The sequence below is a fragment of the Augochlora pura genome, chromosome 9 (assembly GCF_028453695.1).
Source record: "Augochlora pura isolate Apur16 chromosome 9, APUR_v2.2.1, whole genome shotgun sequence".
Taxonomy (NCBI): domain Eukaryota; kingdom Metazoa; phylum Arthropoda; class Insecta; order Hymenoptera; family Halictidae; genus Augochlora; species Augochlora pura.
In genome coordinates this window covers 4,368,282-4,390,991 of record NC_135780.1, presented here as the reverse complement: position 1 = coordinate 4,390,991, position 22,710 = coordinate 4,368,282, and the positions used below count along the sequence as shown (strand labels likewise).

At 42.5% G+C, this 22,710-nt stretch overlaps 1 protein-coding gene across 1 annotated transcript; it reads left to right on the top strand.

The window, feature by feature from the left end:
* Window positions 1–644: 644 nt before the first annotated feature.
* LOC144474663 (venom dipeptidyl peptidase 4) lies at window positions 645–21,900 on the top strand. The gene is made up of 13 exons (XM_078189762.1): window positions 645–946; window positions 6,275–6,332; window positions 8,452–8,696; window positions 11,518–11,592; window positions 11,865–11,917; window positions 12,941–13,137; window positions 13,916–14,085; window positions 15,567–15,661; window positions 16,299–16,765; window positions 17,557–17,839; window positions 18,728–18,922; window positions 19,718–19,878; window positions 20,434–21,900. Exons 1-13 carry the CDS (start codon window positions 932–934, stop codon window positions 20,748–20,750), a joined length of 2,331 nt encoding a protein of 776 aa, XP_078045888.1. The 5' UTR covers window positions 645–931; the 3' UTR covers window positions 20,751–21,900.
* Window positions 21,901–22,710: the final 810 nt, after the last annotated feature.

Below are 22,710 nucleotides of genomic sequence, written 5' to 3'. Positions count from 1 at the left end.
GAAATTTATTTTCGATTATTATTATCATTATCATCGATACTTATTATCTTCGTATGATGTAGTAGCCGTATATGTTGCAGATTTATGTTTGCTGAAATTTATTGTTACTCCTTATAATTTCAGAAAATCAAACATAATGCTGTACCATTAAAAATTGCAGATTTTTGTTAGCAAAAATGTATTGTTCCCCCTTATAATATCAGAAAATCTTACCCAAAGCTTTATCATCAAATATCGTAGATTTTTATTAGCTAAAATTCATTGTTCCTCTTTATATTTTAAAAAATCGATTACGGTACAATATCTTCAAACATTCGACATTTTTATTCGTTGAAATCTATTATTGCTGCTTACGCATAATTTTCAAATCTAAACTCAAAAGCTCCGCCGCAATAGCGTTGAATTCGCTGAAGTACTTTTGCCACTTTCACCGGTGAATTTTCGGCAGAAACGTCGAAAACCGTCGGTTAATGTGCCGTAAACAGGTCCGGTAATCGCGGTCGCGGACGCGAACTTATCAGTCGCGGAAACTCCGAAGTTCCGGCAAAGGAAAACCGAGGTTTCGGCGGTCGGCTTTGCTGGCAAACGGTACGAGGAGAGGACAGTCGAACGCGCGACAACGGCTTCGTTTATCACGGGAGAAGAGAATCCGATCCGAGCGTCTTCGACTGGCGTCACAGGGGAATTAGCGAATCCGAAAAAGGAGGAGGAAGAGACGGTGACAAACCCCGGGGTATGCCCCGGTGTTTATCGAAAGGAGGTGGGAGCACCTGCCACTTCCAGCACGGCGGGAAAGTACGCGATGGATCAGTCAGTGTCCGACGCACTCGTGAGATCCATCGAGCCGCGGCGATCTCTCGATCGTCATTGAGCCGCGACACGAACCGCCACAGTTAATCGTTCGCCGCTGGAAACCTGTCACGTGTCCGTCATGCAGCCGATCGGGGTAGGTAACCCTCTGCCGCGCGGCCGCCGCCGTCGGCTAATACGTTAACCCCCTTTGTCTTGGCGCACCGGCTCCGGAGTCACGTGCTCGCCGGACAATCGGATATCGATTTCAGCGAATTTCGTCGATGCCGAAGAGACCGGATTACATCTTACAGTGCGAATCTGCTTAATTGTTTTAACCATCCTCTGCTTAAATTATTGTCAAAAATTATTCGTAAATATTCTTTTGGCGATTTCAGAGGAATTAAATTGCTTCGTGGAGTTATTATAACGATCCTATCATTGATTTTTGTAGCACGCTGTGAATTTATTCAACAAGTTCGTCGCCGACAATTAGACACTAAAATCCCCACATAATTAAAGCAATTTAATTAATTAAAATAAAACTAAAAAGTTCACATTTATCAAAGGGAATGACAACTCTTTTGCATTCGAAAAATTATAGTCATTTTGCTCGAATATATTGGAATAAAAATAAATTTTCAAAATTGATCAGAAATTAGTGTCACCCAGTGTTTATGAAATTCTACGGGATTCTTATTAATTTTTTAGTTCGTGTTGTAATTGTTTTCCAGTGTTCGTAAATAGGAATATTATGCAGTTCACACTGTATTATCTTTATGGAAATTAGCTCGGCGAAGTATTCCTGTAATTACATCGTCAACGATTACATAAAAAGACATTCTTATCGTATGTCATTTCTTTCGACGATTCTAACGTCGTCGGTTAAATCTGATAACATTAATAGTAACAATTTCATTAATAATCCCGATCACACCGATCGAAAGAAAAACGAGCGTCGTTCCCATGAACATTAACCTCGTCAAGTATTTATACATCGGCGCACGTAATTGCTTCTCCCGATAAGAAATTATCGGCACGTCGATCAGCTGTTCGAACACACAAGACTCGACAAAGCGACGTATAATTCCCGATAAATGAATCATAAACAAGTTATCCCACTCGCAGCCATTTCCTTGCACGCGAAACGTTGACGCTGCGAAACGTTTCCGCCTCGCGTTACTTTTACCGATAAGAAACGACGAGCGAATCGAAAACGACAGCCGCGGCGTGTACTTTTCGCAAAAATATCAATCGTCCATACCGAAGGTCAATTTCCGTAAGTAACAGGCGCGCTGCTCGCACGGGGGCCGAAGAAATGGCCGCGAGTTTTCCGTCAGGTGGACGCGGGAACGTCGGCGCGCATACGTCGGACGCAGTTACGCTAATTTCCGCGCGGCGATAATTTATCTGTCGGAGCGACGTCGGTTCGTCACGCGAACGGCAGAGTTTACGGTCACGCGTGACGCGGCAACAAAAATGAACGGGCGTCGTTAAAACCAAAAAAAAAAAAAAACGTGAAACACGGACGCGCGATAATCGTCGGACGATCTCGAAAACTCGGCTTTCTTTTGGCTTTTTCCTGTCTCTCGAGGGATCGACTCTCTCGCGCCGCAGTTCCGTTTCGTCGGGGGCACCGGTCGACGGGGTGGGGTAGGGGGTAGGGGGTAGGGGGGATGGATCGGGGCCGGGTCGCTCTGACGTATCGATTCGATAACTTTCCCCCGAGCCCTTTTCGTTTCGTCAATGGAAAAGTTTTCGAAGGCTCGACCCGTTTCGATTTATCGTCGACGATGCAACAACCCCCTCCCCCCGGCCGTCCCGCCGCCGGAAGAAACGCGGAAATGCGACGCGACGGAGAGAAAAAGCCCCGGCAAAACGAGCACGGTGGGTTCTAATTGTTCTCGCTGCTCCGAAATAGTTCGCCCCGTGGACACCCTCTTGTAACATGCAACGGCCAAGTTTCGCAGCGTTTTCGCAAATTTCGTGGCGTTGCGCGCCGAAAGCCTGGCCGCCGAGAGCGCTCCGCTAACCGGAAGCGTTCGCCGGCTTGCCACCAAGTGGCTGCGGTTTGGCTTCTAACCTGCGCGTGTCCCGCGAAGTTGCAAATTGGAAATTCGTTCGGAAGTCGGGAAATTTCGTCACTTTTGTGGGGTTAATTTTGCACGCCTCCGTTGCTTTTAGCTTCTTAGACGGCACGATAGGGCGCGGTTCGATCGCGTTCGTTCAATTTTCCAAGCTACTTTGTTTATTCTGTGAATTTATTGGCGACGAGAAAATGCCAAGGAAAATGCAAAAATAATTATTTGCCTGCTACGATGATTGTCTGAAAAATTTGATGAAATTAAGCTAGTTTATTTATGGGGTAGTTTCATGTAATTTTGACATTTCCATATCCGCGCGATTCACAAAAGTGTTTTTTTTTGTCGCCTGAACTTCGCCAATTTGTTTGTTCAAATGAACAAATGTAAAGCAGAACATTCGAGATAGTTTTAGGAAATCATTATGTAAATAAATGTTATTTCTCGAGAATATTGGAAAAGAAATATTACAGTATATTCTAAGATAATTTTTATCCGAATAAAGTTCATATTTAGAAAATTGTTAAATAGTAAAACTGTTGGCACGAGTTGCAAGAGTCAATTTCGTGTGCATGAAAGTGCACTTTGTTGCACAGAATAGAAGTACTACGAGCTGAGAAAAACAATTCAGATTTACAGTTAAAATGGCTTCGAGAGTTAAACATCCCTTAAAAATAAAATAACACTATTTTGACAAAATTCTGCAATATTTCCTCTCCTCGGTTCGTCATAACCTCGCTAATGGCACCGCGTCGCGGAAGTGTCAAAATAAGGATAAATTTCGCTAATATTTTTGTAACGTGAAACATCGATTTTCATGCGTTATTCTTCGACATTTCAAAATACGTAAATCTTTTCGCCTTTTATCTCGTAAATATCTTCTACATCACTCTTTATTGTCCCTTTTTGAAATAATAAATCTTGAGCTCCGCGAACCCCTGTTACAGCACGAAAAATAAAGCGCAACGAATTCGCAGCAAAAGTGCGTAGACGGAGCATAAAACAGCAAAAAGATTAACAGACTTTAATAATGTTACTTTCAACCTATCCGACCTATCAAGAAAGGGGACAAACGTTTATTTTACTTCGGCTCGTCGCAGCCGGGACAGATAAGTTTTATTTTGCATAAAAAAAATCCGCGGGCCGGTGATCACGTTTCACGTGAAAGAATAATTGCTTTCCGTAACGACACCGCCGCGTTATTTATTGCTCGCGTAGCCCGCCGCGGCCGCCATTTTATCGGCCGAGGAGCGTGTCCCATTAGGCGAAGCTCGTTAAAGAAATAAGCACTTTTATAAATTGTCCATCGACAGTCGGCGAAACGAACCTCTTCCCTCCAGCTCGAGGAAAATTATTGTTCTTAATATAATTGGAACGAACTTCGCCGGAGTTTAACAACTTTCTCGTTATGGCATTGAATTAGAGAGCACCTGTCAGCACCATTATGGAGTTACGTTTCCAGCGCATAAAAGAATATTATTTTAACGACCGGCCGGCATTCCCACAGTAACCGATAATCCTCGACGCAATTGCGTTTAAACAATGCTCTCGTTCCCGTCTTCGCCTTTGTGCTCCGAATATTTAATTCCTTTGCGATGTTCGTATTACTTTTGCCATATAATGTTTCTTCGTCGTTGACGTTGTCACTTTGTTAGGAGCTTTCGCGAATGGCAGAGTTTCCTTCGCGTTTCGCGAAACCAATAGGAAACAAAAGTCGTTAACTATGAACGTTCGACAGTTCTGAACGGAAAGGACGACCGCTCAACCATTAATTCGGATCGTTCACGAATTTTGCTAACGAGATCGGATCTGTCGTTCGGCAAACTTGTCACGGCGTCGTTTAAAAGATACAGAAATCCAATTCGGACCCCGCGAATCCGTTGTTCTGTTGTCTGCAATTTTTATCGACATTCTTCGCACACCATTTCATGGTTTTATTCAATAAAATCCTGCGTAATTAAACGTCTTACATTTGTTAAAAAGAAGCGCTTTATAAGTGAGATGATATTTAAACTTTTCTCAAATATTATTATTCCATATATTTTTTTCAGAATAGATAAATTATAAAAACAACATAGAAAATATTATAATAAAAATATATTACATTATACATATAATATGATATAATATTATATTATATATATTATAAATATATTATGATTGTATAATATATTAATATAATATATTTTCATTTTACAGACGATTACATTCCCTACTCGCTTTCTTGGACTGTTGGCCACGCCTTCTTGTCAATAGACCCCGCCCTCTAGTCAATAGGCTCTGCCCCCTAGCCATTAGGCTCTAATCCATACCCAATGAACTCTGTCCTAAGCCAATAGAACCTGCCCTTCGCCAATAGACCTCGCTACCTGACCAATAGGATTCGCTTCTTTTCGAGTAGCCCCGCCCTAGTAAAAATAGGCTCTGCCCCATAGCCAATAGCCTCTGCCTCCTAGCCAATAGGCCCTACTTTTAGCCAATAAACCTTACCACCTGGCCAATAGGCCTGCTCCTTGTGAGTTAACCCCGCCCCTAGTAAATAAGCCCTGCCCCTATTCAATAGACCCCGCCTCCTGGCCAGGACAAAGTAACGAATTTCCTCAGGAACCCATCATTTCCCAGAGTTATAATAATTTATCACCCATCGTACAGAAAAATTGCAATAAAAACTCACTATAACATGTCAACCGAGCCACCTTATGCAACAAAATACGACCAAGAACCGATAAAGTTGCGATCACCTAACCGTGATGAAAACATTAGAGCAGGAAATTAAGACGATTCCGCATAATCGTCGCGCGACTGCCGGCAAGCAGCGGCTCCTCCATCCGCGTTTCAGCCCGCGGGTGTACCACGATCCCGAGATTCATAAGCCGGCGCGCGTCTAGCGGGCATCGCGGGGCTGAAGAGTTCGCAACTTAAGGGCGAAAGAGCTTTCGACAAGTGACTCGGTGGCACACCTCTCCCCCCGGCCGGTGACGACTTGCTCGAAGAGCCCCTTGTCGGGCCCCCCCGGGTTGTCAGCCATTAAGGCAGACCGGAAAGTTTGAGTAGGCACGCGGTGATTTCCCAAGCCCGGCGCCAGGCTTAACGAGCCTGGTTCGCGCGGGTCGCCCGGCAATTCTCCTCGCGGAATTCCGCGGATTTCGCCCGGCTTGCGTCTCGCGGAATTACGCTCGCACCTCTCTCCCCCCCGCCCCCACCACTTTGAGAAACTTTTATGCCCGGCACGTGTTCTTCCGCCCGGTGGAACGCGCGTCCCGGGCCGTCTCCGGCGCGTCTTCGCCGCCCCTTCGCGCGAACCCAACGCGGACAACGGGACGGATCGGGCTCGCGTGGAATTCCAGGCACGGGTGGATTTTTTCAACGGCGCCGTCTCACAGTGAAACGAAATCTTTTTCCAGGTGCTGCAGCTGCTGGTGCTGCAGGGAGCATTGGCGGTCCTCGTCGCCGGGAAAACTAGTAAGTCGATCCTCCTTCTCCCTCTTTCTCTTTTTCTTCAGGTATATTATATTCTACTCGTATTTTAAATCATCGATCTTTATGAACTTATTCGCAAGAATATTTCTTACACAATCAACTGTAGAAATGTTCCTTATTTGATTGTGGATGTCTTTAAGCAAGACTATACTGTTCCGTATTATAATATCTGTAAATATAAAATATATAAATGTATCTGTAATATATCTAGAAATATATAATGTACTAATTATATTATTGCGAATATTTAATCATAGTATTCGATAATAACACTTCTCAGTTGTAATAAACCACCACTCGACCGCGAAGGCTTGGACGACTCACCCTGTAAATATCAACCCTTCGCACTCGAAGCCCTTTCAACTGCAAATAATTTATAATAAAATAATTTCTCTGCTTACAGTCAAATAATAAATAAAATAATTGGTTGGTATAAAAAATAATTTCTAAAAAATTAAAATAATTTCTCTGCTTACAATATTTCCATTTCATCTATCAAAATTCATTGTATTTATGTGAACAATTTTTTAAATCTAAGCTTCGACGATATCAACGCAAATAATTTCAAAAGCTCCTCGGAATCCTAATAGCGCCTCAGAGTCGCCACTCGGTTGCAAAGGGTTCGAACGCAATAAATCACTTCGAGTCGCACGAGGAATTTCCCATTTCATTCGGTCCGAACAGTTTCGGGACACCCTGTACACGTAACTGCAACGTCTATCCGTCGAATCGTTCCTCTCTTTCTCCGCCCGTCTCCCGTCTCTGCGACACATTCCCACGGGATAATCGCGCTCCGCGTAAGCTGCTTAGGGACCGGACATTGTCTAGTACACTCGGATGCCTTCGGATCCGTGGAGGCAGGCTAATGCTCTTCGACGATTCGCGTTATTTGTCTCGGGACCTGCGCCAGCGCCGGCTTTCTTACGATCCTCGAGATCGATGACAGTCGAGGGCCCCGCGCTTCCCCGTCGCTCGAAAAACGCGGGAACGCCGGATGATCTTCGCGAGGCTAATGGGTCTCGGTAATGCGGTCCAGGGAGAACGCGTTCGCCGCGAATGGCGGCATCGGCGTACGCGTTCGATTGCGCGAGGATTAATTAGCTTCGATTTCAGTCTTCGTTTTCTGAACGACGCTCTCGCCGTTTATAAGCTAACGAGATGCACCCATTTTTTTCAATGTTTATCGTCGATTTGGACAAATGCGTGGGAAAACGAGAGTATTTTTTCTAAGCGATATAGTAACATTTTTAATAAAAAGTATTTCGGTCATTGTACAATGATCTGGGAATTCTAACATTTACAGAAAAATGCCACTTATTGAAGTCAATTCTAGAACAATTATACCTTTCTAAAATAGCATAATCTTATCATAGAAAATTCAGAAAATTGACAACGAAGCACTGCTGTATTAATATACATTCAGTCTAACGTTTATAAAACAATTGCATTTATAGTTATCATAAGACTTTCTACTCTGTAACAATGAGAAATCTACCCAATGCCCTGCTAGCGTGATTACTAATTTTATAAACGATTGAAGACCGATCTAGTCGCGTTAGAAAAATTATAGCGCAAGAATTTGATCTGAACTATTATTAGAAAAGAATTTGTAACTTCGTCGAGCGACTGGAAATAATATCGCGAGCGATTGTACTTTCGTTGTATTTCCGTGGCGTTCTTCGTTAACGACGAAGCGCGGAACGAAGGAGCTTCGACCGCGGTGGAAGGACGTTAATCTAATCGCATCGGGGGAAATGATCGGAACCGGTGCACGGTGAACCGCAAGTGCCGCGAAGCACCGCGAACAAGACGGATAAGAGTTGCGGGGCCGGTAAAGTTTCCCATCGGCGTTCCAATGAAATTTATGAATTTCTTCGCGGCCCGCGCGCTCGAACGACACTCAACCCTTTGCGCTCGAAGCCATTTCAACTGTGACTCTAAAATAATTTTTCTAACATACAGCATTTCCATTTTATAAGGTACAGAGGTTATGTTCAATTGAAATTGAATCCTGTAACTCATACACAGACACACTGTCCCGCAATACCTTCCCCACGATTCGTTCGTCCGATTTTACATAATCGGGTTTTTTCTTTCGTAGTACCGCAAGTGATCGACAAAGACTATTCCCGATACGGCGTCCGTCACAAAGACGACAGCCATGGCAACGTGGCCGTGCCATTCACTCTGGAGGAGACCTACGACATGAGTTTCCGGGCGAACGGCTTCAACGGCACCTGGCAATCGGACACCGGCATCCTTTACACCGATAACTATACCGGCGACATACGTATGTTCGACGTGAAGTCGGGCGTCAGCAGAGTCTTCGTGGACTCGTCGATCCTGGTAAGGCAACGCGAATCCAGTTCTCCGCTGCCCCGAAAAAAGGCTCTGCGCTATCGATCCGTGCCGAATCGAATGGAAAAAGGAACAGACGGATCGGCTGGCGAGGTGGGGGTGGGGGGCGAATTTGTGGATCGGCTTTCAACTTCGCGGCGATTTGACGTCGGGCCAATGCTTGCTTAGAAAGCGATCGGAATGGAAAATTTTGGAAATCGTCTGGATCTAGGGAAAAGTTGTATAAGTTCTCTGGATAAAGATGGGGAGTTTTAGAAATCGTTAAGACGAGGATGGATGATTTTAAGAATTATTTAGGCACGATTTTGTATTTTTAAAAATCGTTAGGAGGAGTTAGGATATTTTAAAAGTCGTCTATTTAAAAATAGAAAATTTTAGAAATCGTCTGGATCTAAGTAAGTAGTTTCATAAATTGTATAGATAAAGATGAAGAATTTTAGATATCATCTGGGTGACAATATACAATTTTAGAAATTGTTAGGAGGACCTAGGATATTTTAAAAATCGTCTACTTATAAATAGAAAATTTTAAAAATCGCTCAAGTGAAAATTTTTTCAAATCGTCTATTTAAAAATAGAAAATTATAGAACTCGTCCAAATAATAATAGAAGATTTAAAAAATCGTCTAGATGGGAGTATATAATTTTAGAATTTGTTTAGAAGAAACTAGGAAATTTTAGAAATCGTCCATATGGAAACAGACGATATTAAAAATCATGCAGACGAAAATAGACAATTTTCAAAGTCATAAAGATGAAAATAGATGATATCAAAAATCGTCCAGATAAAACTGGTCAATTTTAATAATCGTCCAGATAAAACTGGTCAATTTTAAAAATCATCCAGATAAAACTGGCCAATTTCACAATCGTCCACCGAAACAGAAAATCGTTGAAAATTACATAAAATTCTACAAAAGTCCACCGGGCATCGAATAATTTCGATCGCGGTTAAATTCGGGACGTTGCGCATCGCGATCGAAGCGCTGCTTGCTGCCGGTTATTCGAAGTTCGCGTTGTTTGATTTTTATTAGCATGTTAAGGTAAAAGAGGAGAGAGAGAGAGAGAGAGAGAGAGCGGAATGTTCGATATCGGGGATGGGCCGTGGGCAATTTATTCCTTCGACGGTTCGTTCCGCAAGGGCCGTAAATTGCAAGATTTCAGCGTTGATTCGCCGTTGAATAGGCGAATTCTCGTGGCCGTGAAATTATTCTCATTCAGCGGCGCACGAATTCGGTGTAAATGCCGAAATAAAAGATAGGTGGTAGAGAACCGATGCGCGGCCCTTCAAAGGGAATTTCGCGCCGAGTTTTCATTGGATTCGTTGTATCCAGTTTTCGGCCGAGAAGAGAAATTCGGGCGAGTTCTCTCGGTCGGTGGCCCCCACCCCTTGTCTGTCTGTCTGTCTTTTTCCGCCGCAAACCGGCGCGAAACAAACAGCAAAGGCGTGTTTAATTAATCGTATGGAGATCCTCTGTTCTGTCCGGCTCCTCGACGGCGAATTTCACGGACCAGTTTCAGGCGCGAACCAACAGACGATATTGATTCAAGAGACGCGTTACTGCTCGCCGCTTAATTTCGCCACGCGATTCGCCCGCGAAGCGAGTCTGGAATCACACCAATTACACCATTCCGAGTTAGAGATAATTTCGACATTGCCGTACGATCCATTTGTTTTTATATAGTATAGATAATTTTAATAAGTATTTAATTTAATTAAGTATAGATAATTTGCACTTGTCATTGGCGATTCTTCTGCAATTATTGCTTCTCGAAACTTTCGCTTGATAATAGAATTTAATTCATAGCGTCGTGGATCATTGAAAAACAGAATAAATTAAACCTTGCATCAGTATAAACCATGGCACGCCCTATGAGTTTCTAATATATAATAATAACGCATAACGAATGTCCATGAATTTTTTACATTATTGAAAAACGTATTACTTGAATTAATAATTGCCTTATTAGAATACCTTTTTAAATATTTTGTTAAGAGAATTGATTGGTACCTTATTTATATCACGTCATATTTTTATAATATACCGATGTCGGGTAAACCGAATATATTAAGAGTTTCCAATTATTGTTAACAAATTCAGTAAAGTTATTAAAGAGAAGATGATTTTATCCGAGAATTGACGACGAATATTTTTATTCTACACGAAGATCGTCAGTTAGTAATTAATATATCCGTGAAGGACATTTCGTTGCCACGAAAGAGGGGAAATAATTCATTTGTTCGATATACATAGATTGAGTCGTCAATTTTTAAATTCAATATCCCTCGAAGCACGCAGAAGATTTTCTGTCGGAATCGATTCGTTGGATATCCGTGGCTTCCACCTTCGAAACTGAAAAATAGAGCGGCGGACGCGGTTATCAACGAGTTATTACGTTATCGATCGTCGCTGTCGATCCGGATGATTTATAGCGTCGCCGTGAGTACCGGACCCGTGATCTGTTTTATCAACAATATGAATCGTTCGTGTTATATTACGGTATCATAGCATCGGCTCGGATAGCATCTGGTTACGAGGATGTTTGCAAACCGTGATGATCGCGGCCTTTTCACGCCATAATTTAGCTAAAAACCTAATTTAGCTCAAATTTAATTCAGTTCAAATCTAACGTATCAAAAACCTAATTTAGCTGAAACGTAATTTAGCTCAAATTTAATTCAGTTTAAATCTAACGTATCAAAAACCTAATTTAGCTGAAACCTAATTTAGCTCAAATCTAACGTATCAAAAACCTAATTTAACTGAAACGTAATTCATCTGATAATAATTCCAAATTGAATTTCCAGAGCCCCTACAACAATCCTAAGATGAGCTTTTCGTACGACAACTCGTACATCCTCATCAGTTACAACGTCAGCCCAGTAAGTGTCCAACGTGGCGTTCCACGATCTAACAATAAATGCATCGAGCTCAGAGAAAACATCAATTAATTATAACTGTTCCAATGGCTGAACAGAAGTTTTATAAGATATTTAAGAAATCGTGAAATGAAATTGTTATCATTCTCGGTTCTTTTTATTGTTACCATTTCATTGGTTAATTTATGGAACATAGTCAACGACACAGAAGTTACAAATTCATTTTTTATATCAGAAAATTGCTCCACGAAAATGACGTTTATTATTTTTTCCAGGGCTTCAGGTACTCGGCGTTTCAACAGTTCGACGTGTACAGTATAAAAAGCAAGTGAGTGTTCTAGGGTTTGTAGGTTGTTGATAATATTAATGCCGCGTTGATAAACTAAATTACGAAACTATCTAACGTTATCGTCGTGACGATGGTCAAATTAACGCTGCTTTTCGTGTATGTTTGTTAAACATTCTGCGTGTTAATACTTTTCTGTACCCTCAGAAAAGTATTATGTGTAAGTTGATGATTTATACTTTTTTATTACCTATATACATGCAGAATTTATAGAAAATTGTTACATTGTTAATGGGTTAAAGTGTACTAAACATTTTTCAATTTACATTAGTTCTTGATGTGTTCAAGTAGTACGTTGTGAAAAAAAGGCTATTATTAATATTGGTTAATATTTAAAAATGAGTTATTAACAGTCTCAAAAATAGAGAAAGGTCTGGGAAATGGAAATATAATTTTAGTTTTACTTAAAAATTAATTATTAATATTTCTAATGACAAAAAAGTTTGAGATACTGAAATACAGTTTTCTACAGTTTTAAAAATTAATTATTAATATTTTTAAAAACAGAAAGATCTAAAAATCGAACTATAATTTTAATTATATTTAAAAATGAATTACTAATATTCCCAAAGACAGAGAAGTCTGAAAAATCAAAATATAATTCTAGTCACATGTAAAAATGAATTATTAATATTCCCAAAGACAGGAAAGTTTGAAAAATCGAAACATAATTTTAATTATACCTAAAAATGAATTACTAACATTCCTAAAGACAGAAATGTCTGAGAAATCGAAAGACAATTCAATTTATATTTAAAAATAAATCATCAATATCTCCGAAGCTAAGAATTCTGAGAAATCGAGATACAGTTTTAGTGCGCAAAATAAAGATCGAAGCATTTAACGAAATCTTCGACAAAGCAAACGTTGGCTTAAAGCCACGGAAATTGGGACATCTACCCTATACCTTCTTGAACGGTGTCCGAGAATACCTTCTACACCGCCGTAGATCGATTTCTCGTCTACGAGGCTTCGATCTCCCTTCAATCGGGTTCTTCTCCACAGATCGTATACGAGGGTCGCCAATGGGAAGAGCTTGGCACTAGCGAGATGGTCGCCTAAGAAAAACGCACTTGTTTATGTCCTGGACAATGACATTTACTATCAGCAGTTCGATAACGCTGGCAGTCGTGTTCGACGATTGACGTACACCGGTGTGCCGGACGTTATTTTCAATGGCGTGCCTGACTGGGTCTACGAAGGTGAGAATATTAACAGCGTTTATCGCCATGAACATTGACACATCCTATTATCAACACGTTGACCGCCGCGTCAATCAAATATGAACGACACTAATTTCATACCAATTTTGAAAATTCATTTCCATTACAATATATTCCATCAAACTGAATTTGACTACAATGTTTACGAAAGAGTTCTAATAGCAATCCTTATGATAAATATTAACTATTTAGTTTCAATTCAATCAATTAAATTGCTTTAATCATGTGGCCATTTTATTGGCTTCACGCGTTGATTTGTACAATTCTGAGCACTTCTCAGCAGAATCTCCTCGAACTTCGTGTCGATTTTCGAAGGATCAAAGACAATATGTCCCATTGGCGTCCGCGAAGCGATTAAAGATTAATCTGTTCGTTACGGGACAGCTCGCAGCGAGTTCGCGTCGCGCGAGTCGGCGCGCCGCTTTTTCACGTAGCCGGAACCATTGAATTTTTAATGACATCATTTCGTGCCGCGCTGCGTGTCCGAATTTTAATAATAAATGCCGGCAGAGAGCCAAACGACGAGCAATTGTTAACGGCCGTGGGATTAACATTTCGAGAAAAAACTCCGCGCAATCGGAGTGGTTCGTTGGAGGAGATAAAAAGTCGGCAAGAATAACACAGCGGCGCGAGGATTCATATTTAAAAATCGGGACAAAAATTGGCGGGCTCACGCGGCAGTTAACGCGTTAAATGAGAAATAGATGAGGCGATGCGGATCGCGGGAATGATCGATATCCGCGTGTCCGTTCCGCAGAGGAAGTACTGTCCTCGGCAACGGCGCTCTGGTTCTCCCCGGACGGCAGTCACCTCGCTTTCGCGACCTACAACGACACCGGGGTGAGAGATATGGCGATGCTGTATTATGGGAGACCAGGTGTCCTGGCGGATCAATATCCCAAGGAAGTGAAGATCAAGTATCCGAAGGTGAGCTTAATAAATCGCCGAGAGAGAGAGAGAGAGAGAGAGAAGCGCCGCGCGAATCGCCGGCCACCCCGTTCCGTCGCAGCTTTTGTTTTACTCGAGCCGAAACGTTCGTCGCGTCCGTCGAGCACCGAGGATCGACAGCTGCAGAATCCCCTCGTCGAGCAACGCGCGCGATGAATCTTCCGTAAAATCTGTCATTAAAATTCCAGCCGGACTCAACGCGCCGAGTCGAATTCACTGGAAAAGTCGATCGTACTTGACTCTCGCGCCGAACAGATGCAATAATTCTGTCGGTTGTAATCGTTTCGTTGGACGAGAGGCATGTAATATATGATCCGTTTCGCGCGGGAACGGTGCACGTCCAATATTTCTTGCTCCGCGAGATATTCACGGTTTTATGCGTCGACGTCGCGCAACACCGGAACTTCTAAAATTTCAGCAAACACGCTGGGCCGGGTCACGCTCGTAAAAATTTTTACGAAAATTCTAATCAGAAATTTCCTATTTCGTTTTCGATGACTTGGTTCGGGAAAATTGTTAACGATCGTGGTTGGCACAATTCCGTCCCACGCATTTAAATAATAATATTAATATTTATTTTGTAAGCGGGATAAAGTCTCTGTCCATATCATTGCATTAATATTACAATATATTATACAAGCAGCACATCAAAAAGAATCGAATAAATATAAAAGGAGCTTAACTCCGCTTTTTAGAATTTCATAACAGAAAAATATCCGTTTTGATAAAAAGAAGCTGATAAAAGATTGACAAAGACTTGTCAGAAATTAATAATGACACTGTTTTTCGTTAATAACTCGTCGACGATACCCGGGAGAATATTTTTATAAAGGAAGAAGCTGCTTTAAAAAATTACACACTTCTCGATTGCGAGTACTTTTTAAAATACCCTGTAGTATTTACAACATTCCCAACTCAATTATCGTGCCTTGTTAACAAAATACAGATCATCAGTTTTATAAACGTATATTCTTTTTTATATGTTTTTTAATTCAAGGACAGGATAACTGGGCGATCCACCGAACTCCTCGCCTAAATACCGCGTTCTCGTTGTTGCATTCGCCGGTACGGTATTCGCGGCGAGAAAAATCGACGGGCTCGGATAATCGTTCCTTCGGCACAGTCGATTTGTTGGCCGGCGAAGACATTCGTCGCGGCGGGAACAGATTAGGAAGCTCAACGCGGCCGACTGGCCTCGTTGCCGGCTTTAAAAGGGGATGAAAGGGTTATCTGGCATTTAACCCGCTGGTTTTTCCCAGGCTCCGCCGCGCTGTATCCGATGCCCGACGAACGTTAAGGAAAATTAACTTCCTTTCTCTCGATCGGCGAGATTTCCACCGCGACTCCCCCTCCCTCCGCCGTTCTTCCTCAGCTTACCCACCTGTCTCCTCGTCCGTTTCTCTATTTCCGCGCGTGCAACAAAAAGCACGTTTGACTCAAGCGACGGTTTGATTTTTCAGGCGGGCAGTCCGAACCCGATCGTAAGCCTAACCGTCGTTGATTTGGATGATCCGTTCTCGGAATTGGTTAATCTCCAGCCGCCCGTCGTCGACGAGTAAGTATCCTCGAAGCCTTCCCTGTCGTCATTATCGCCGCCGTCGCGTCAGATTAGCATGATTCCGAACAAACAGGCCGGCCTCTCGTGAGCCGCGCGTAACACTAGTCAACCTCGCTCACCGATATCTTATCGCGGGCATCAAAGCTAACGAGATATTCTCAACGACGGAGTTTGGCACCGATCGTCTCGTAATACTATGATTCCTTTTTTTTTTCTTAATTAGTTTCGCTGTTATCTGCGAGCTTATGACAATTCTGTAGAAAATAACTCGGCATTAATAGCACGCGTTGCAATGTTACGGCTTGATTGTCGATCTTTTTACGAAATAACAACTTTTTTAATTAATTATGGAGGACAAGAATTTTATAAAAATTATTCTTTTAATTCTTTGTCGTTGTTGATGTAATCTTGACATAATCTTTATGTCATTTCTATTGTTATGTTACCAGGGCAACGAAGTCTTGCGTATCCCCTTAACAAATGGTTAGCAAAGAAAAAAATGAACGTCAACTTTTCGAGAGCGTAAAAATGCGCCGTACGCAAGGTGTTAATAATGGTTGAAGCTTATTGCTCGCAGTATGATTTGTTAGAGCACGGCTAGGGGTTATAGACCTTGTTGCACGATTTTCGACAGGGAGTACATCCTGTACACGGTGAACTGGTGGAACCAACACGTGATGGCGACCTGGACGAACCGGGTCCAGAACAGGTCGATTTTAGTGCGCTACGGAACTGATGGCCCCGGCCAGAACCTCCTGTACAAAGTGGAGACCGAGGGCTGGCTGCGAGTACATCCCCCGGTTTACCACGATCGATACGTGGTCGTTTTGGAGCTGCAGCACACGGCTAGCTCGCCGACCGTCGGTCGGTTCCTTCACGCGATCCGCTACAGGTACATGGAGGGCCGATTGGTCCAGCCCAAGGATCTAACTCCGAGCGATTCTGAGGTGATCAGCATCGCCGCCGTCGATCGCAATAGGGGGATTCTTTATTATGTTGCCACCGGGGTCGGTCGACCGTCCGAGAGGAACCTGTACTCCGTGCCTCTCGACGGCAACGAGGCGCCAAAATGCATCTCTTGCAACATCATCACACCCGAGGGTGAGCGGTTCTTTGTTTAAACAATTTATTTTCAGATGACATTCTTGTTTAACACGTTCAGCCCCGACTTACTCATTTGACTGATATGTTTGCGGGTGACATTAATTTTTTGTCCAATTTTGAAGATTTGCTTTCATTGCAATTCAAATATATTGCATTAATTTTTATTGCAATAACTCGAAAATTGTATGAATCGTTCAGATGAAAATAGAAAATTGTATGGATCGTTCAGATAAAAATAGAAAATTTTAGAAACCGCCTAGATAAGAATAAAAATCTCAGAAATCGCCGTACTGAAAATAAAAGATTTTAAAAATCGCCACGCTGAAAATACATAGTTTTAGAAATCGTCTACATGAAAATAGAAAATTTTAGAATCCTGCAGATGAAAATATTAGAAAGTCTTGATGAAAAAATATCCGAGATCTAGAAAATAGTATCGTTTTCCAAACAAATATTAAACCTTTAATTTTTCCTCAAACAACAAAACTTCTACGATTATAAAATTTCAAAGCCACCAGAAAAGCATAAAAAACTATTTCCAACAACCCAGAACTAACCCAAACATACCCAAAACATCAGATAATTAGACAATCCGACAATCAGATATTCTATATAATTAAACAATTACGAGGAACCCAGTCCCATCAATGCGACGATTCGTCGCGAAGGCGACTCCCCGAAACAACAATGCGACTCCTGGATCACCCCGGTTGCCCGTTCCGAGAGCTCCCCGCACGAGATCCCGATAACCGAGAGAATTAACTATTGTGTTTCGGCGTTGTCCGCAGGCAACGTCTGCTCCTACGTCTACCCCTATTTCTCCGTCGGCAATACTTATTACGCGGTGACCTGCGCCGGACCGGATCCCACGTTCGTCGTGATCTTCGACACCGACGAGAAGCCGCTCTACCTGTGGGAGGAGAACCGGCCGCTCCGACGAAAATTGACCACTCGCCGGCAGCCGCGCGTCAAGAATCTCGACGTCAGGGTGAACGGCTACGACAGCAAGGTCAGACTGTATCTGCCGCCCGACTTCGACGAGCGCAAGTCCTACCCGCTGCTCGTCAACGTGTGAGTTACCTTTAATTAGCGCCCGTTCGAACGATCGTGCCCGGTCGCCCCGGGCCGACGCTCTCGCGGCGGACCATTAAAATCGCCTCGAAGACGGCCCCCGGATTAACAAATAATTGGATCGCGCGGACAGTTCGTTCCCCTTTCAGGTTCAGATTAAAACAGACAAACGAGCTACCTTCTCGAGGATCGCATTAAAACGCGATTGTAATTACTCGGTCGCGATAAGCTTTTCGTTTCATTTTGCTAAATCGGAGTCTAACTAGAGAGTCGGAGATTCGCGAAAGTTTGTTTACCAGAACGCTTTATTCTCTCTTCGAGCGGATAGAAAATTGTTCCGGAGTTTCCTTGTTTCAACAGCGCTGTGAACAGTCTTATTAATTAATACTTGTCGGGTTTATTTAGACCTAGAATATAAATAGAAATGACAACGTGCATTCATAGGGATTCATACAAATATGTTTATTAAAAATGAATAAAATTGACGATGAACTTAGTTAAGCAATGATTATTCTGTTAATTGATTTCGAAATATAATTGTATCAATTTTAAAATAATTTTCTTCTAAATAATTTAAAGAATAATTTCGAATACTGTTTCGCTGTATCTAAATGACAAAATAGTAGATAAAATTATCCCAGTCCAACAACAATTTTCTAAAATCTCGATTGTTGATCGTCGATTTCGCCTATCCTCGCTATCTCGTGTCGCGAAGGTCTGGCTCGAGCCTCGTAAGGGATCGAGTCAGGCGAAGAGTTACATTCGAGGATTTCAATTGATCCCGAAACGAAGCGAGACGTTCGATAAAACCGTGAATATCGGCGATTTAACCGAACGACCCGGATTTTTACGGGCGGCGCTTTACGTTTCCCGGACATTTTCCCGCAGGTACGCAGGTCCGAACACCGTTAGAGTGACCGAGGCGAACTCGTTCGGGTTCGAGTCGTACATGGTGACCAACAGGAGCGTCATTTACGCTCACATCGACGGTCGTGGGTCCGCATTTAAAGGCAGCAAGATGCTGTACGAGATCTATCGACGCATGGGCACCGTGGAGATCGAGGACCAGATCGCTGTCACCCGGTAGGTAGCCGATGGTTCTTGTCAAGTTGATCCGTCATGCTGGTTCCGCCGTTTTTGGCCGAGCCGGGGACACCATTCCCCTTTTTGCCGACGGGCCCCAGGTGGGCGCGAATCGAGTTTCATGGTCTCGGACAGTCGACCGTGTCGCGACACGTGTGTATCCGTGTGAACAGTTTATCATTTTGCAATCGGTCCAGTAGGTGATGGTAGAAGTGGTGAATGGCTGAATAGGTACATTTGTTATGTCTGTTTGGGGGTTTTTATTATCCTGAACTGATGGAGGGTGTCAAAGTTTGATTGAAGTAATTGTGTTGCATTTCTTGAAATAATTATTTTACTTGCAGTAATTATCTTGTATTTCTTGAAATAATTGTCTTGCATTTCTGGAAATAATTATCATACTTGAAACAATTATTTTATGTTTCTTAAATAATTACTTTGCACTTGCTTAAATAATTACCTTGTATTTCTTGAAACTATCATCTTGCACTTTTTGAAACAATTACCATACATTTCTCGAAACAATTACCTTGCACTTCTTAAACAAATTATCTTCCACTTCTTGAAACAATTATTTTGCACTTCTTGCAACAACCATCTTACATATCTTGAAACAATTACCTCGCATTTCCAATCATCAGAATGCTCTCATCTTACCCTTAGTTCAACAAATAAAATAAAAAAATTAAATATATTAAAAAATCAATTATATTATAAAATGAATAGAAAAGTATCACTTTGAAGTATTGTCTTGAATCGTTTCTAAAGCTTCCCATTTTGTTTAACAATTTTCAGACACCTGCAAGAGAAATACCCCTGGATCGACGCGAACAGAACCGCGATATGGGGTTGGAGCTACGGCGGTTTCGCTACGGCAATGGCGCTAGCTATTGACCATGCTTCGGTCTTCAAGTGCGGCATATCGGTGGCACCCGTCTCCTCCTGGATTTACTATGGTAATTCATGTTCCGCTGGTTTGCAGACGTCAAACGTTATTTCAATGTAGATTGAGACAGCACAGAGTTCGCGATTCGAGGGTGCACTTTGGGAATTTGTTTTCTCGAACCGAATAAGACGTATTTCTGCAACATGACAGATTTATACATCATTTATACATCATTGGAACAGTACACAACTAAATTATAAATCATTGTCGCGGAAGCAGTAATTATTAATCGAACAACCACAGTGAATAAAATCCTACATACGACGTTCTCTAAACATCCCTTCGAATAATTTTAATAACTATCACAGTATGAACAATATTAGCACAGGAAAAATCATAAATACACTTGAAACTACTACAAATAATATAGTCCAAGGTTCATAAAGCTGCGTCGCCCAGTGGCTTCGCAAAAAATTCCCAAAGTCCAGCCGCGACGTCCTGTAAATTCTACGCCAAGCGCAATTGAACAATTAGACCGAAGTGTCGGACGATTTTATACAGTACACCGTGTTAGACCGAAGTTCGGTGCCGAGCGAGCAGTTTTTGGTAACGATTCTCTCCGCAGACTCGATCTACACGGAGAGGTTCATGGGTCTGCCGACGGCGGACGACAACCTGAGCGGTTACAACGGCACGGACGTGACCAGAAAGGTGGAAGGTATACGGGGCAAAAAGTTCATGCTGATACATGGGACAGGAGACGACAACGTCCACTACCAGCAAGCCCTGGCCCTGAACAAGGCTCTGGTCAAGAGGGACATCATGTTCCGGCAGCAGACCTACACGGACGAGGCGCACGGCCTGACCGGGGTCTCTCCGCACCTTTACCACACCATGGACCGATTTTGGAGCAATTGCCTGGGATACTCGGCCGCCCACTGACCCGAATCCTATCTGGATTAGCAACCGGCAAGCCCGTTCGCCTAACTCCGTGGGCGTCGCTCGATCACACCCCGACCGGCTAATCCGACGCGCGTCGCCCGCGAGAGACTCGTTCCTCGCTCGCCGACAAACTGTCACGAAACGCCACGCGACGCTGTCACCCGAGCTTGCCCTACCCGCCGCGCTCTCCGTGCCAAACGACAATCGCTAATTCCCGACGAAGACCAACGCGCGACTTGCCGCAGGATGCTCGGCGAACCTCGAAACGGACTTCTACGGAGACGCCGGCAATTTTTGTTGCACGGCGTTCAATGTCCACGCCGCCGAGCTCGTAAATCTATGAGAAGCTGCCACCGCGCGGTTACTGATCGGTGATCGGCACCCTGACGGATCCGCCGGGGCTGCGATCATCCACACGTGCGACAACAGTGAATCGTGGAAGGACGTATCGCCGCGCGAGAATGTTCGGCATATTTGCATATCTGGAATTTGAAATAAATTGTTCGGCCCTGGTAGCACCGACGTCTCGACGATTTGTAATTTTACAACGCGTTCTCGGGGATACGCTTTCGGGATTTTGTTCGCGGTGAAACGAATCCGTATGCTTTCATGGAAGTTGACAGGCTAATTGCTGCGGTAGTCCTCCATTCCTACGGACTGATGTCTGTCCTCGTAAAAAAAACCATTGTGCTCGGGTACCGTTCGTGAACGGAGCTGCTTCCATAGGAAAAGTTGTACGAATCGAGCGCGGATTAATAAAATGAACCGCGGGACGGTGATTTAGGCGTAGAACGGACGAGCAGAGTTTCGCAAGTGGGCGCGAACTGGAAAATGAGGGAGCGATTTAATTAGGGTCAAGATTGGAATAATGTCGCGCGGCCGGCGTGGGAGATAACGGGAAATATAAGGTGTGAAAATGAATTACCTCCGATTGATTTTGTATGATATGATTATTGGAGAGATAATTTGTATGTCAAAATTATACGTAATCCGTGGACATCGTGTACAAGTTTCATTTTATTACGATTATCGAGGAAATTTTTATTTATTATTGATGATTGTTGCACGATGTATTTTATTTGCAGAAATTCTGATGAATAATGAATAACGTCGTCACGGCGTTATTTAATAAATAAGCATTGGAAATTCATTGAGTATGTCCGTAGATTTTTTAAGAAATTCAGAAGTTCGAGATCGTTAGGTATTTATTGGATTTTATTATTATTCAATATAATTATAATTCAAGTTGTAGTTTATTTTATCGTTTGTTTATTCAGCGTAAAAATTCGTAGTCGATTTATCAGGAAGTTATGTTAAGATTATGTCAACGTTGTGTCATGATTTTTCAACAAATTATGAGGCTCAAAGTCGTCAAGTTTTGATCACTGCGGATTTTATTATAATTTATAGTATATCTTATCGTTTGTGTATTTAGCTGAAAAATTCGTAGTCGATTTATCTGGACATTCTGTCAAGATTACGTCAAGATTTCTCAACAAATTCATCGGTTTAGAATTGTCAAGTTTCTATCACTGCTGTCTTTATTATAATTCAAGTTATAATACATCTTATCCATGTTAATTTAGCTGAAAAATTCGTCGTCGATTTATCTGGACATTATGTCAAGATTACGTCAAGATTTCTCAACAAATTTACTGGTTCAAAATCGTCAAGTTTCTATCACTGCAGCTTTTATTACAATTCAATATTCACTTCATCCATCAGAACATTGTGTCAAGCTTACGTCACGATATAACAAGATTGTTTCACAGACGAGTCAAGGCAATTAATAGCAATATCAACTATTTCCATAACAAAGCTCCGGTAACGATTTCGTAGCAAAATCTTGATTTCACTCCGGGACGAATTCGTGTCTACACCTAAAAAGAGAATCGAAATGCTAAACACGAAATCGCGAGCTCCGTTGGAGCCAGCCAAGAAAACAGGAGCAAAAATAAGA

What these genes read in the sequence shown, in the direction of transcription:
- LOC144474663 (XM_078189762.1), top strand. An exon ending in GCCTGACTGGGTCTACGAAG is followed by an intron (nt 13,138 to 13,915) that starts GTGAGAATATTA and finishes TCCGTTCCGCAG; the next exon opens with AGGAAGTACTGTCCTCGGCA. An exon ending in CAGCCGCCCGTCGTCGACGA is followed by an intron (nt 15,662 to 16,298) that starts GTAAGTATCCTC and finishes GATTTTCGACAG; the next exon opens with GGAGTACATCCTGTACACGG.